The 14,044-nt window shown below is 39.7% G+C and overlaps 1 protein-coding gene across 18 annotated transcripts in view; it reads right to left on the reverse strand.

Annotated features, from left to right (window-relative positions):
- The window catches only part of ADGRL2 (adhesion G protein-coupled receptor L2), a 246,900-nt gene that overhangs the window by 67,286 nt on the left and 165,570 nt on the right, over positions 1 to 14,044 (reverse strand). For all 18 annotated transcript variants that reach the window (XM_082228074.1, XM_082228062.1, XM_082228073.1 and 15 more), the window contains one exon: positions 3,100 to 3,209. In XM_082228074.1, the coding sequence (XP_082084200.1) occupies positions 3,100 to 3,209 (110 nt within the window). The remainder of the gene's footprint in view (positions 1 to 3,099; positions 3,210 to 14,044) is intronic.

Genomic DNA, 14,044 nt, shown 5'->3' on the forward strand with positions numbered 1-14,044 from the left:
TTTGGAATCTACAAGCTAAATACTCAGTGCATGTTCCAATATTCACTATTTCTTCCTCTGTGTAGAGGTGTCTGTGAAGAATTTTGAACAGACATCCAGAGAAATAATTTATGTGCATGCATGTGTTTGTGTGTGCTTATGTGTATACGTTTGTAAGAGAAGATGGGTGCAGGTTTCGTCAAGCTGTCCAGTTACACAGTACTGCAAGGAGAGGGATTTGGTATAAGTCTTCTTAAAGACAGAGGGTCAAACTAAACATGACATTATTCATGTTGGAAGCTCATGTGTGGCTGGTTTTTTTAAATAAAGAAATAAACAGCTAGCTAGCTGGCACAGGGGTCCCAGAGGTGGGTTGGCTGTGCTGGGACGGGAATTTTTAACTTTTGTCCCCATTAGGGAATGAAACAGATAGGATACATCCCACCCCTGATTTGGAGCAAGACCACAGTGGGATGAAGACCTTCCTCCTACTGCCCCGATGCCACAGCCCTGATCTGGCTCAGACATCCCATGTCAGCCAGGAAAAAAATAGCCATACAGAGACTAAAGATACAAAAAAATCACATGTAGTTTGGCCCAAAGCTTGCATTGGAGGAAGTCTGTAACATGCCTGATAGATAAATCTTGACTCACGGGTTTGTCTTGTTATTTTTGGGGTGCAGGACTATGCAGAAAATTTATTTGCTTCTTTAAATAAAGCATTATGCATTACAAAGTAAGCATTATCATGTTACCTTTTCTTTTTCTAAGGGACTTGTAAATAGTAAGCCAGAACAAGAAGATGCAATTATCAACAAATATTCATATTAAATCAAATTCAAAATATGCTTCTTCAAATTAAGCTCTGAATTTGATTCATGAATCAGAAAAGACTCTTGATTCATTTCACTTCTGCACAGAGCAACTGAAAATAGCTTTGTAATGAAATGAGCAGTAGGCAATATACATATTGAAATACAGCTATTTTTAAAGGAGTAAAATTACTACATGTTAAAAGAGTTCTGCCTAGGCAGTGCTGTGCAGAGCATCCTTCTGTTAACTGCAAAAGAAACATTTTTTTCTCTGTAGATAGGAAAACCCAAACCAGCAGGGCATATCCACACTTGTCTCCCTAAAACAGCATGAAAAAAACGATCTGAAATCTGAAAATAACATTTGCATTTATTTTTTTTAACTACTGTCTTGTCCTACACAACCCAACGAAACAGAAACATTGTGGCTTTTGAATAGCTTGGAATTGGATTCACTGCTTCTTTCTGGGAATTTAGGAATAGAAATAGTGATCTTAATGTAAAGGTGACTTTATGAAACAAAGCTGTTTTTGTTAGGTAGGGACAATACACTCCTCAAAGTGCCACAAGAAGGATGGTTTCAATGAGCCACCAATGATAGACACATGAGAACAGGGCACTAAAGCTCAGCAGACACAGTAGGATTCCAATTCCTACCCACGGCACAAAAAAAAAAAAGCCACAACAAGCATCTGCTTCACAATGGCACAGGGATACATAGCAAGAATGGAAAGAAAAGATGATCTGTGTTCGGCCTTTAACTGATGCGCAGAAAGATCAATACTGTGACTCAGTATTGAGTACTATCCAGATGCAAACTGCTGTATACATTTACATACAGTGTTAAGTGCATTAATGGGGGGGGGAGAGAGAGTTGGTGCTGCCTATTTCTGACACAGCTGATTCCGTCAATTTTTTTTAGTGGGCAAATGCTACTAATCCTATACCGTTCATTTCTTGCTATGTGTATGCCCCTACACCAAAAAGAACGCTGCAATTATTTTTAATATTTTAAGTTTGAAGATACAGTATTAAAAAACATTAACGTCACATTTATAACAAATGGAGGCACAATCAATGCATTGCTGAAGTTTACTGTTAGAAGCAACAGACTTCCTCTAATGGAAAATATGAGACCAAGGTTGACTTTATTTTGAACGACAGCATTATGGAGGAGAAAACAAAAGCTTTTCAGAAACTGGATGAATCAGCTCTTTAGATCCACGGCAGGCATTTCAAGGCTTGTCGACTGGGCTGCCAAAGATGTTATGGTCTGCTGATGAATGGAGACTCATCATGGATAGGTTGTTACTGTGGATGATGGGGTTGTTTTGGGGTGGGAGTAGACACTGCTTACCCGCTGATTAGAGTATCACTTGATTATTATTATTATTTTAAGAATCAAACAATGAGATTCTGTACATTAAAAAAGAATGAATGTGTAATTTTACGGAAGTATTCATTACTTGCAAAAGTTTTTTGTGCGCCTCCTTCACAAGAGGTCTGGAGGGTGGCAACATGAGAACGGGTTCCCAGTTTGTGGATTGCTCTCCTCAAGGACTTGTTGCATTTCTTTAGGCACCAGGCGAAAATGTCCCCGTCCCCCCCCCCAGGCCCTTGGCTAATTACTTTTTGTGGGAGTGGGTTTATTGGTTTGCTTCTGTTTTATTATGTCTTTTGTGCTCTGGTTTTGTATTTTTATGTTGTGAACTGTCCTATGATCTTCGGATGAAGGGCTGCTTACAAATATAATAAATAATAACAACAACAATGATCTTCAAACTGAAAATAAAAATGAAATAAAAGCAAACATTGCTGTATCAAGTAACTGGGGAAATAACTCCTGGATATTTCCACGGTATTGTATGGCTGTGAACCACTGTCACCACAGCAGGTAGCTGTTTCAAACTGTTGGAAGATTAAAATTGAAGTCAGTGGTTTCTTTAGAAAACTGCAAGCCAAGCCAATTTGTCAGGAACCGGTATTGGGCAAAAGTACAAATTTCTATCTCGTCTTTTGAATAGCTAATTCAAGTTTGTTTTGTGGGGGGGGGGGAATAAAACCCTAGTACCCTTAAAAGCCAAACACTTAAGAACACAGGCAGCCACTTGGCCAGCATCACACGATGGCTCCTTTCCACACTTTGCTGAAGCTAATTGGAAGGCCTAGTTTGAAAGTGCTCTGCATGCATAATAGTTCTCAGGCCCGAAACCTATGCTCTTTTTGTGCATCTTGGACTGCCACAGCATCAATTGTGAAGGCTAGAGGAAGTGAACAAGAACAGCAACAAAAAAAACTGTATACTTACTGTAAGGGACACATTCATATTGTACTTCGAGGTATTTGTATGTTCCAGGACAAGGATCAGGAAACACATCTGACCCGGTAACTACTATACACTGTGTTCTGTTGTTGCACCTGGGGCAGGAGAAGGAGAAGGATGTGTGTTAATTTCAAAATCAGAATTAATTTACAAAGTTCACGGCAACCATATTTAGGCAATCAGGCAGCACTGCATTTGAATTAGACCACAAAGAGGTTGTGGGCTAGAGGTATTTTTAGTTCAAACTCATAATAATTTTGCAGAACTTTTAGTAATCGGTACCAGAAGTAATTTCAGACAGTAAAGGCTAAAGGCTTATTTTAATTATCTTGGATACTGCTATAACCCCTCTCTCCATTCTGGCAACTTGCAGGGTACCTTACATGAATCCTAAAACAATGTAATAAATCTAATTAACAAAATATAACCCATCATGGGGGGGACATAAAAAATCCTAAACATACCTACTCAGACATAAGCTCCACCAAGTTCAATGGAATGTATTCCTATGTAAGTTATCATAAACCTTTGTAAGAAAATAATGCTTCTTAAAGCAACTTGCTATAAATTACAGTAAAACAAAAGGGCTTCATCCAGCCCAAATTAAGCATTTTTTAAGTTTCATTGATTTTAATGAGTTAATTGCTCATGCTGAGCAGACTAGCACAATTCTATGGATATTTGCTATCACAAGCAACTTCCACGATGTTCAACAAAACTTACTCCCAAGTAAGTGTGTCTACAATTACAGCCTTCTTTTTAAAGTATTTAACAGACAGAGAGAGACAGAAAGAAAGAAAGAAACTACCTAATTTACCTGCTGTTAGGAAGTTGACAATCAATTTTTCATAGTTGAAAGCTACTGATTTGTACAGTTTGGCACTTTGCAAACAAATATATTAAGACGGGATTTGTATTTTACGGCTCGGTACTTTAAAATGGATTGATTTTGATCTGGCTCAAGCAGCACTAGTCAAAACCAAAAAAGTGGTTGAAAGAAAATGACTTTCAGCCTTTTTTCCCTCTGAAAGCAAAGGAAGGAGGAAAATAAAAGGTCAGAAACAGTTTGGTGACTAAAAACAAGGAAAGCTTGGCTGATCTCCTGGGTGAGTTCTGTTTGTCAGTAAAGTGAAGGAAAGGAAGCCAGGTCTTAAAATAATAGTCTAGCCTTTGACTCCAGCCGTACATCAATCCTTGTGCTACTAGCACTTCCCACACTACTGAATACCCCTTGCACAAGTTGAAGAGATCTGTCTTGTGTCAGGGAACCCCTGACATCTGTCCCCTGCCAACAGGTGCAAGATCAAGCTGAAATTTCAGTTCACGCAGCTGGAAGAATATTAAAGACAGCCCAACTTGAGTTGTCCTTCCAGCAAATAAATCACAAATCTACTTGAATTTTTGGTTGGTAGCTTTGGAAGAAACATTCAGGAAATGTCAACAGCAACGGGAAGGACCCAGGTTCCATGCACAACAGATAAGATCATGGGAACCAAGTCTCAGACTAAGCAGAAAACTTCTAGTCTTTTTTTTTTAACCTTTTTTTGCAATAATGCTGATGGCTGTCGGTTCTGTCCTAACTATTGCAACTGAAACTATTGTGTATTTTGAGATTCCTCACAAGTGCAGAAAGAACTGCATTACTGGACATAGAATTCAGCTTCCTGCAACTGCCAGCTTCTTCTTCTTTTTAAAGCAAGTTGCCAGCCTTTATGACACTATATAAATGCTTGAAAGTGGCTAGGGAATGGGTGATGAAATCTCAGCACTCAGAACGATGGCTCAACAAGGCTTCCAGTGGGCAAAGGGTAACCCTCCGTGGTAACTTGTCCTTTTATGCAAGAGCAGAATACATGATGTGAAATGTGAAGATATGTGTGATTCAAGTAGATCGCATAATTTGACTTTGCATTTTTTTTTAAAAAAAAAGACTAGCTGGAGCTGACAAATAGCTGTCATTGGTAGTAGTAGCTGCCTGCGGACTGTCCACTTCTATTTTTTATCAGTATTTTTAGACGACATCCTGCAGAAAATTACCGATGACAGCATTATAGTTGTGTATATTTCAGCTTTACAGCTCTAAAATGATACTTTCGTGAGAATGATAATGCCACAGTATCTCATACACTGAACACATTCAGTAGGCAATGTACTTATTTCATAGCCTGCATATGAATTTTCTAACTGTGCATACTGGTTGCTAGTATGTGATAATTTGTATAAAATACTATCTTAACTGGGAACAGGATATGTGTGCCTAATTTTGAACATTTGCATGCCTCGTGAGTAAAAAGAAACCCACAAAACAATTGCCAGCTGCCCAAGGAATTTCTACCAAAGTGTGGGACATAAACCCCTGTGATAAATAATAAAATGAATGAATAATGGGAAATGTGGAACTAACTTGAATCTACATTTAAATCTCTGTTTTATGGTAAAATCGTATTCAAGGCAACTAAATCAACACTGAAATCAACAAAGAGATTAAATTACGATTTGAAACAAAGGGCTGTATCCAACAAAGCCATTGTGTGACTAGAACTTCTACTCCTTCTCCGCCTGCTCTCTCCCAAATCTCCTCCATGGGTTTCCCCAAAGCTCACAAAATGACTTAACTGGATTCAACACAACGGCTGCTAGGGTCTTGGGCTTGCTGATCAGAAGGTCAGCGGTTCCAATCCATGCAATGGGATGAGTAGATAAATAGGCACCATTGGGGCGGGAAGGTAAACGGCATTTCCATGTGCTCTAGCTTCCGTCACGGTGTCCCGTTGTGCCAGTAGCGGTTTAGTCATGCTGGCCACATGATCCAGAAAGCTGTCTGTGGACAAATGCCTGCTCCCTTGGCCTGAAGCAAGATGAGTGCTGCACCCCGTAGCCGCCTTCGACTAGACAAACATCCAGGGGTCCTTTACCGTACCCTTACTTGTGTTCATCATATTGCTCACCACATCTCCCTAAATATTGACCGGGTTTCCTCACAATTCTCTAGAGCAGATTTAAGGGCCATGTGGGAAAAGGGGGGGGAGAGAGATTCAATTTTGTAGCCAAAAGCACTTGCGTTAGCAGGACTGTTGTTTGTCAAATGATATACTAAAGGTCATATTTGTGATTTATTTTGGCAAAGAAACATCTTGGTGGAAGCTTAATAGGACTTTATTTTGGACGGCACGAATGCAGCATATAATTGGCTATGATCCAAAAGTGTACAGGTAGATAACAGCCACTGGCAAATTATAATAAACCAGCACACATCGTTCATCTGTGGTGAAGTTCCTTTTTTCTTTTTCTTCTTCAATGGGACAATGTAGAGATTCTTGCAGTGTGTGCATGTGTTGGATAGGGTGGCCGGCTGTCCCTTATTCTAAGTACCAGCTTTTATTCCAGAGTAATACAGCCCACAATTAACAGTCCTTCATTTTAGAAGGCTAATTAACTGATTCTGTCAAAAGCTGTAATTGTTGCACTTAAAATTCCTGTGCTTCTGAGATATATGTATACGGCTATTTGAGGAGCGAAGTAGAGGAAGGGGCATGTAAATTGCCACTTATATTTGGGGGGGGGGAGAGATAGTTATGTCTGCATACAAACCTCTCTTTCTGCCCACCTCCCACTTGTGAGGAGAATGCAGGAATATGCCTGTGCTTTTATGACAGTATTCACTGTCAGATAGCATTCTATTGAAGAGATAATGTAAGACCACAAATTGTGTGTGTGTGTGTGTGTGTGTGTGTGTGTGTTAGAATTTACAATTCTTTTTACATCTTCCCAATATGTATAGCGACACTGAGGGAATCTGAAATCAAACGTGGCCAGCTAATTAACAGCTCCAGAGAGATGGTGAACTTGGCTCACCTCATTTGACTGATTGGGCAAAAGCAGGCCTGTGCTTTTTTGCACATCAGATAAAGAGAAGGGGGTGAGGGAGTCGAACCAATGCATGAGGCAATTTTTCATTTTCCTAACTACCGTTACATGGGCCCACTTCATGTTTATCCCTGTGTACTGTGCAAGTTTGTCCTCGTGTGCTTGGCTTTAAAAGCAGTCCTTGTTCTCATTCTAATTTGTTTGCGTTCCCGCTGTAATCTTGACTCGTACAATTCCCAACAAATTGCTTTAGCTCTTCTTTTGATTATCTTATGCTCATTATTACACTTTACCAAGTGAAAAGTATGGAGATGAGATTCCATGTGTAATCTATTTGTGTGAGGTGTTTTAATCAATAGTCTTGCTCTGCTGATTAAGCAGAGGCTTCTGTTTTGGCAAGATAACATTAGTTTCTCCTGTCATGCTCCAAAAGCCATTGGGGATCTTCAGCAGATCATTAGATATGCTACAATAAAGCTTTGGTACATTCCCTTTTCTTCCTTAAATTACTTCTTCACTGTCCTATCATTCCCCGTCACCATTGGCACTGCGTTATTATTACAGCTCCCCTGAAACTTGCACTAGAGCTATGTCTCCGGGCCATAGGATGCCATTTTCAATTGAGGCTTCTGCTTGAAAATATAAATTAAGAAAATTTCATTATCTCCTGCCAGGGGCCATTATTCACCACTGTTCTAGGGAAGATTAAAAATGCAAAATCTATGGTCTTGAACAAATACTCCAAGATTAAAATGAAAGGTTTGGTATAGCATGACAAGCCTGGCACGCATAGAGGAGCTAGATGTAGTACTGGATATGGAGAGGAAAACTGAACACTGGAGTGGTCAGAATACACACACAAACAAACACACACACACACAAAAGTGGGAGGAGATGGTTGTGGTAGATAAAAAGCAAACTCTGCTTACAGTAGTCAGACTAATGCAGCGTGATCCAGCCTAACCTGTCCATTATACTGCCATTAAATTGGCAATACATGTGAGAGAGTTTTTGCATGGGCAGAGGATGGGTCAAGGAGAGTGAGAGATGTGGTTTGCAGTGCATGGGCCATCTACAGTGGCGTCTTGGGTTGCACATGGAGTAGCAGCAAAGACAGCAGGGCCCGTGCATAAGCCAGCAACTTTAACACTGCAGGAGAAATGAGGATGCAGTTTTCCTTAAATGTTTAATAACTAATGATTTGTTGAATCTTATTAATTACTAAATAAACATAACATTAGGAAGCTAAATGTGGCACAATTAATATGGCAAAGAAGGTGTTTCACAGTAATGATCCCATTTGTCACAATTAATGTAATAAGTAATGCTTGTGGCAGTTATTTTTAAATGCAATACAAATAAAAAAAATACAACTATCTTCTATTTGGTTAGTTCTGTAAAATCAATGAAGGGATTCAAATTAATTTGAAAGTAAATAACTTAATTTAATTATGCATCTATATGAATCCAATGAATGCAAATGGAACCCAATGGACACAATCCACCAAATATTACTTAGTGCATAAAGCCACCTTCAGGTTCCACTGTGAAAGGAATGACATGCACACCGTGAAACTAGCTTCCCATCTAGTGATGTGATATGCCAGACATGCAACAATTTACAGCTTACTAAATCCACCAATCCATTAATATATCAATATGGGCAAAACAATAAATATATAAAGCACAGAGAACAAATACATCCAACAATTTTAAACAAAACAAAACAAAACACTGGAAACAAAGTACAGTGGTACCTCAGGTTAAGTACTTAATTCGTTCCGGAGGTCTGTACTTGACCTGAAACTGTTCTTAACCTGAAGCACCACTTTCGCTAATGGGGCCTCCTGCTGCCGCCGCGCCGCCAGAGCACGATTTCTGTTCTCATCCTGAAGCAAAGTTCTTAACCTGAAGCACTATTTCTGGGTTAGCAGAGTCTGTAACCTGAAGCGTATGTAACCTGAAGCATATGTAACCTGAGGTATCACTGTAGTACATGATGTGACAGTGGGTGACCTATGTATGCTTTCAAACTGGTTCCCTTTACACATTTCAGACTACAACTCCCATTAGCCCCAGCCATTTTGGCCAATGGTCAGTGATGAAAGGGAGTTGTAGTCCAGAACGTCTAGACTACAGCTACTTGGAGAAATCTGATGTAAAGGCATGTTCCACTGAAATTAGTAAGCCATACTTCCATAAGGTGGATGTGGGTAGCGTGGTGGTCTAACCACTGAGCCTCTTGGGCTTGCCGATCAGAAGGTCGGCAGTTCGAATCCCCACAACGGGGTGAGCTCCCGTTGCTCAGTCCCTGCTCCTGCCAACCTAGCAGTTCGAAAGCACATCAAAGTGCATGTAGATAAATAGGTACTGCTCCAGCGGGAAGGTAAACGGCGTTTCTGTGCGCTGCTCTGGTTTTGGTGTTCTGTTGTGCCAAAAGCGGCTTAGTCATGCTGGCCACATGACCCAGAAAAACTGACTGTGGACAAATGCCGGCTGCCTCAGCCTGTAAAGCGAGATGAGTGCTGAAACCCCAGAGTTGTCTGCGACTGGACTTAACTCTCAGGGGTCCTTTACCTTTAACTTCACTTCCATAAGGTGTGCTCACAACTGGCATAAAAGAAAGATCCAGCAGATTTGGTAATAAACACTTGTATACCACTAATTATTCTTTTATTTCAAATGTGCACAAAAGGGTTACAAGTTTTACCATGTCAGAATGTTCTTACTGCTTTCTAGTTTTAATGTGATACCCCAAATAACAACTTGTGCAAGGGAGTACACAAACAACAATATGTGGGATGTATTTTCTTTATATAACATAATTTGCATAGATTTTAAATACAATTAAAACTGCCTTTGAAAGCTCCTTTAATTAGCAAAATAAGCATATTTTTTAAAAAAAATATAACACCAGTAATTTGTTAATAAAACCTCTGATATGTTAGAAGCCTTGATAATTCTGAGCAATTTTACAAGACCTTTGGGTCAGTTTAATGCAAATTAGGCCTGACTCGCTCAGAGTCTTATTAATCCAACCCAACTTTCTCGTTTGCAGAATTGCACATTCAACATAAAAGTGGCTTCATTTTAGGAGCAAAATAAGACATATTTATTTACGAAGCAGGCCACTGAGGCTCTCTTAATTTCAAAGGGTCATCATGTCTCAACATAATGCAGGGGAAACATTATTGCAGATACATACAGCGAATAAATGTGTGCGCACACTTATTTATTTAAGCATTTACTGGATGCCTACAGTTTCCAAACTTCTTGTGGGATAATTACAATGTATCTCTATATGTTGGGGCCAGTGTCAATTAGGACCAATTACTTATGAAAACGTTCACCTACTGCAGTTTTTGCATACAGAAACAATCACTTTCCATTTTGACAAGGGAAATGGGAAATCGCTATGGGATGTCCTAGTTAAGATTTAAATTAGCAAGAAAGTTGTTACCAGGACATATAGAAGATGCAGCATAATAAGACATGACCTTGTAAGAACCTCGGAATCTGCACCCTTCTTCCAAAAACTTGTTAATTATCTGCAAAAGTTACCAGTCTATTTGTGGCATAATACTTTTCTTTTGGGGAGCGAGGGATGAAGAAGGGTAGGGATGGACTTTTAAATATTTAATTAGTGGCATGATATGCGGATAGCGGCAAGCATTTTGCTTCTTGAGCCACGCTCTTCCTAATTGCAAGCTCGCATTTAGATTGGCCATCGCAAACCTCTGGTGCGTGCAATTATTTATTCCTTAAAGATCTTTCCATGGAGAAAAATATTTCACCCTCATGGCTCTGGGTTTGCCTAAATGACTCTCTTAGCCCATTAATTACACTCTCTGAGTATTTCAGTCACTAATGATGCAAATGAGGGGGGGGAGTCAACACACAAACCTTTGTGTGCAGAATAAGTTGGTTCTTAAGAGTAAATACATTTCTTTCTTTCTTTCTTTCTTTCTTTCTTTCTTTCTTTCTTTCTTTTTTAAAGTTACCCCATGAATGGAGGGAACACAGATATCCCCCTTTGTTGTCAATGTGATCTCTGTTTGCATTATATTTACGGCTTATAATGGCACAGTCCAACATACAGCGAAACACTAAAAGCAGCCAATATAGCTGGCTAATTTCAAGCCATTCCCAAATGATCTAGATTACTTTCCTTTTGTTCTTTTCCTCTTTCTTGTCCTGATTAAGATTGCAATCTGAGACCAGTCTGAATCTCTCCCCTGCCCCATACCTTTAGCTTTCCATTTATGGATTTTAAAAGTACAAATCTCAAACTGGAGACTAATAAGTAAATGAAAAGACTTTTGAGTTGATCTTCCGATTTCCCTATCCCTTCCCCCCCCATGTGGCTTAAAACTTGCGAGAGAAGTGGTGTGCCCTTGGAAGGATCTTTAATCAAGTCAGTACCGGTGGTGTCATTTTCTATTAAAATGTATCTCTAAAGTTGGTGCTACAAGTGCTGCGTTGTTGTCCAGGTTTTTTCTTTCTTTTTTGAGAAAGGCTGGATGCCACAAAGGAACAGTTATTCACCAGCCATGGCAATGTCTGGGTACAATTAGCATCTTGAAAGTTTGTAAAAGCTTCTGAGTTATAACACTTCCTCTGGAAAATCATTACATTTTTTTGGAACTAAAAAGGCTTAATCTTGTACGGATTAGGTACATTACTTCTTTGAATGTGTTCTGCAAGAATCTACCTGACTCCTTCACAATGAATGGCAGGTTTGTATTATAATTAATATTGCTGCAAAAAGCCCCCTCCCCACTCCACAAGCAAGTTCAGATGTGCGAGAAACCTAAGAGATTTGAGGAGATTCATTGACTCACATTGATCAGCTCCCAGCTAATCTCTAATCAAGTTGGAAATATTCATAATCTAATCCTTTTATCAAATTGCCTACCACTGCAAAGGCTTCGTGTGTTTGCACAATTAAAAACTCCATGTTAGACATTATGCTGCATTACACTAGAAGCAAATCCTTCCCTATTGAAATACGCACTGGTTGACAGCAGGAAGTGGCTGATAAGAGAGGCAACAAGGCATTTCTGATGGCATTCATGATAAAGGAACGCTACCTCCTATGTATTTAGTCTTACAGAGCACTCTCCAAAGTGATCCTTAAAATGTGGAACTGCACTGAGAGATCTTTAGACACAAAGATGAAGAAATAATCAAAGAACACTAAGTGTATAGCGTTAGTGACATCTCCTCAACCTATCTGTGATACTGGCAGTGCTCTGAAGACTAATACATTTGAAATGAGAAATCACCTACAGATCTACATATTTGTATCACAGAATTTACCACCTGAAAGTAAACATCACATGTGCAGTGGCGTGGGGCATGTAGAGAAATGAGTCCAACCCGCCTCATTTTTGCACATATATGAACAATCCTTCACATAAACCCTAAGGTTGAGGACAGCGCTGTGATTTATGCTGAAACAATAGCTTCTCAGAGTTCATAAAATGCCTAGATTAAAGACATGTTCAGCATCATTACCCACTCTAGCTAGAAATCACAGCAAGAAAGCCATGCTGGAAGAGCAAGGTTAAAAGATAAGCTTTGCACCAACAGCCACTACTAAAATAATATGGGTGGTTTTACACTTACAATGGATACATCTCTGTTAGATGAAATATAGTCCAGTCTGGTGTACCTGCCTTCCCTAGTTTGGAAATAAGAATAAGGAATCCAGTGAGGGGAGGCTAGCACCGTAGTATAAAAGGATTTTTGGTTACACCATATAAAGGTTTTGAATGTTCAGGGACACTGATTGAAGTGCAAAGTACTGTATTTTTCGCTCTATAAGATACACCAGACCACAAGACGCACCTAGTTTTTGGAGGAGGAAAACAAGAAAAAAAATATTCTGAATCTCAAAAGCCAGAACAGCAAGAGGGATCGCTGCGCAGTGAAAGCAGCAATCCCTCTTGCTGTTCTGGCTTCTGGGATAACTGCACAGCCTGCATTCGCTCCATAAGACGCACACACATTTCCCCTTACTTTTTAGGAGGAAATAAGTGAGTCTTATAGAGCAAAAAATACGGTATGCTTGTTTAATAAAGTGCCTTACACACATACCCAACCCCTGATACTTTCTCAAACCTAAGAAAAGCTTGACGCAGGATTGCAATAGCCACTGACCGACTGCCTTATACGCTTTCCCAAGTAAAGGGGACCATGCCATTAAAAAGATAGGCGCATTTATGGCATGTCCCTGGCCTCCACAAGTTGAATAGACCTTTGGCTCTACTCACAAGGGGCTCCACAATGTGACCAGGAGTCCCAATAACAGAGGAGTCAACACCATGAGTACAGCTGATTCCCCCTTCAAACCATCACTCAATGGGTGGAAGTTGGGTGTAAAGGTCACCAAGGGAGAACAATGAATAATGAAAAAAAGGTAATAGACCAGCGAATCATTATCAGCACCTTGACTTTCTTTCGAAGTTCTGAGCATTTGTGTATGTAAATTAGGGGGGGAAATATGCATGTTCCTATAATGACCTTATTTTAAAAGGAAACAGAAACTCTAAATTTGTGACGGTAGAAATCTAAGGCACACCCATCTGCAGAATAGTTCAGGCTATTGTTATGTTATCAAACAATCTGCCATTAGAGCTTTATATGAGGGTAATTTTTAATTCCCCACTGATGGTTCTTGCGGCAAGCTGAAACACACTGACTGAGCAGAGCATTCAGTCTACATTACACTCTTAGACTGCATTAACTTCCTAGCAGTAACTTGCTTTATAGGCTCAGTTCATCATGACCTATAAAATGTTAGACTGAAATGCTTTAAATATCTGCTAACACCATGTGCAGGCCTGGGAGTACAAGACAGTGTGCTATGAAGCGGCAAAGACAGTACTCTTCGGAGAAACTAGCACACACTCTTATGTCACTGATATAAACAGGGTAAGCATGTTAAATAATGGATAACACAGGCATGGTCTTTACGAGCAACTGGAAGTCTGGTCGGGTCTGGTTTAGTTTCCTTTCCATTCTCTTCAAACAGATTTTCAGGGGTGGGGATGTAAAGATC

The sequence above is a fragment of the Podarcis vaucheri genome, assembly GCF_965113315.1.
Source record: "Podarcis vaucheri genome assembly, chromosome: 6".
Classification (NCBI taxonomy): Eukaryota; Metazoa; Chordata; class Lepidosauria; order Squamata; family Lacertidae; genus Podarcis; species Podarcis vaucheri.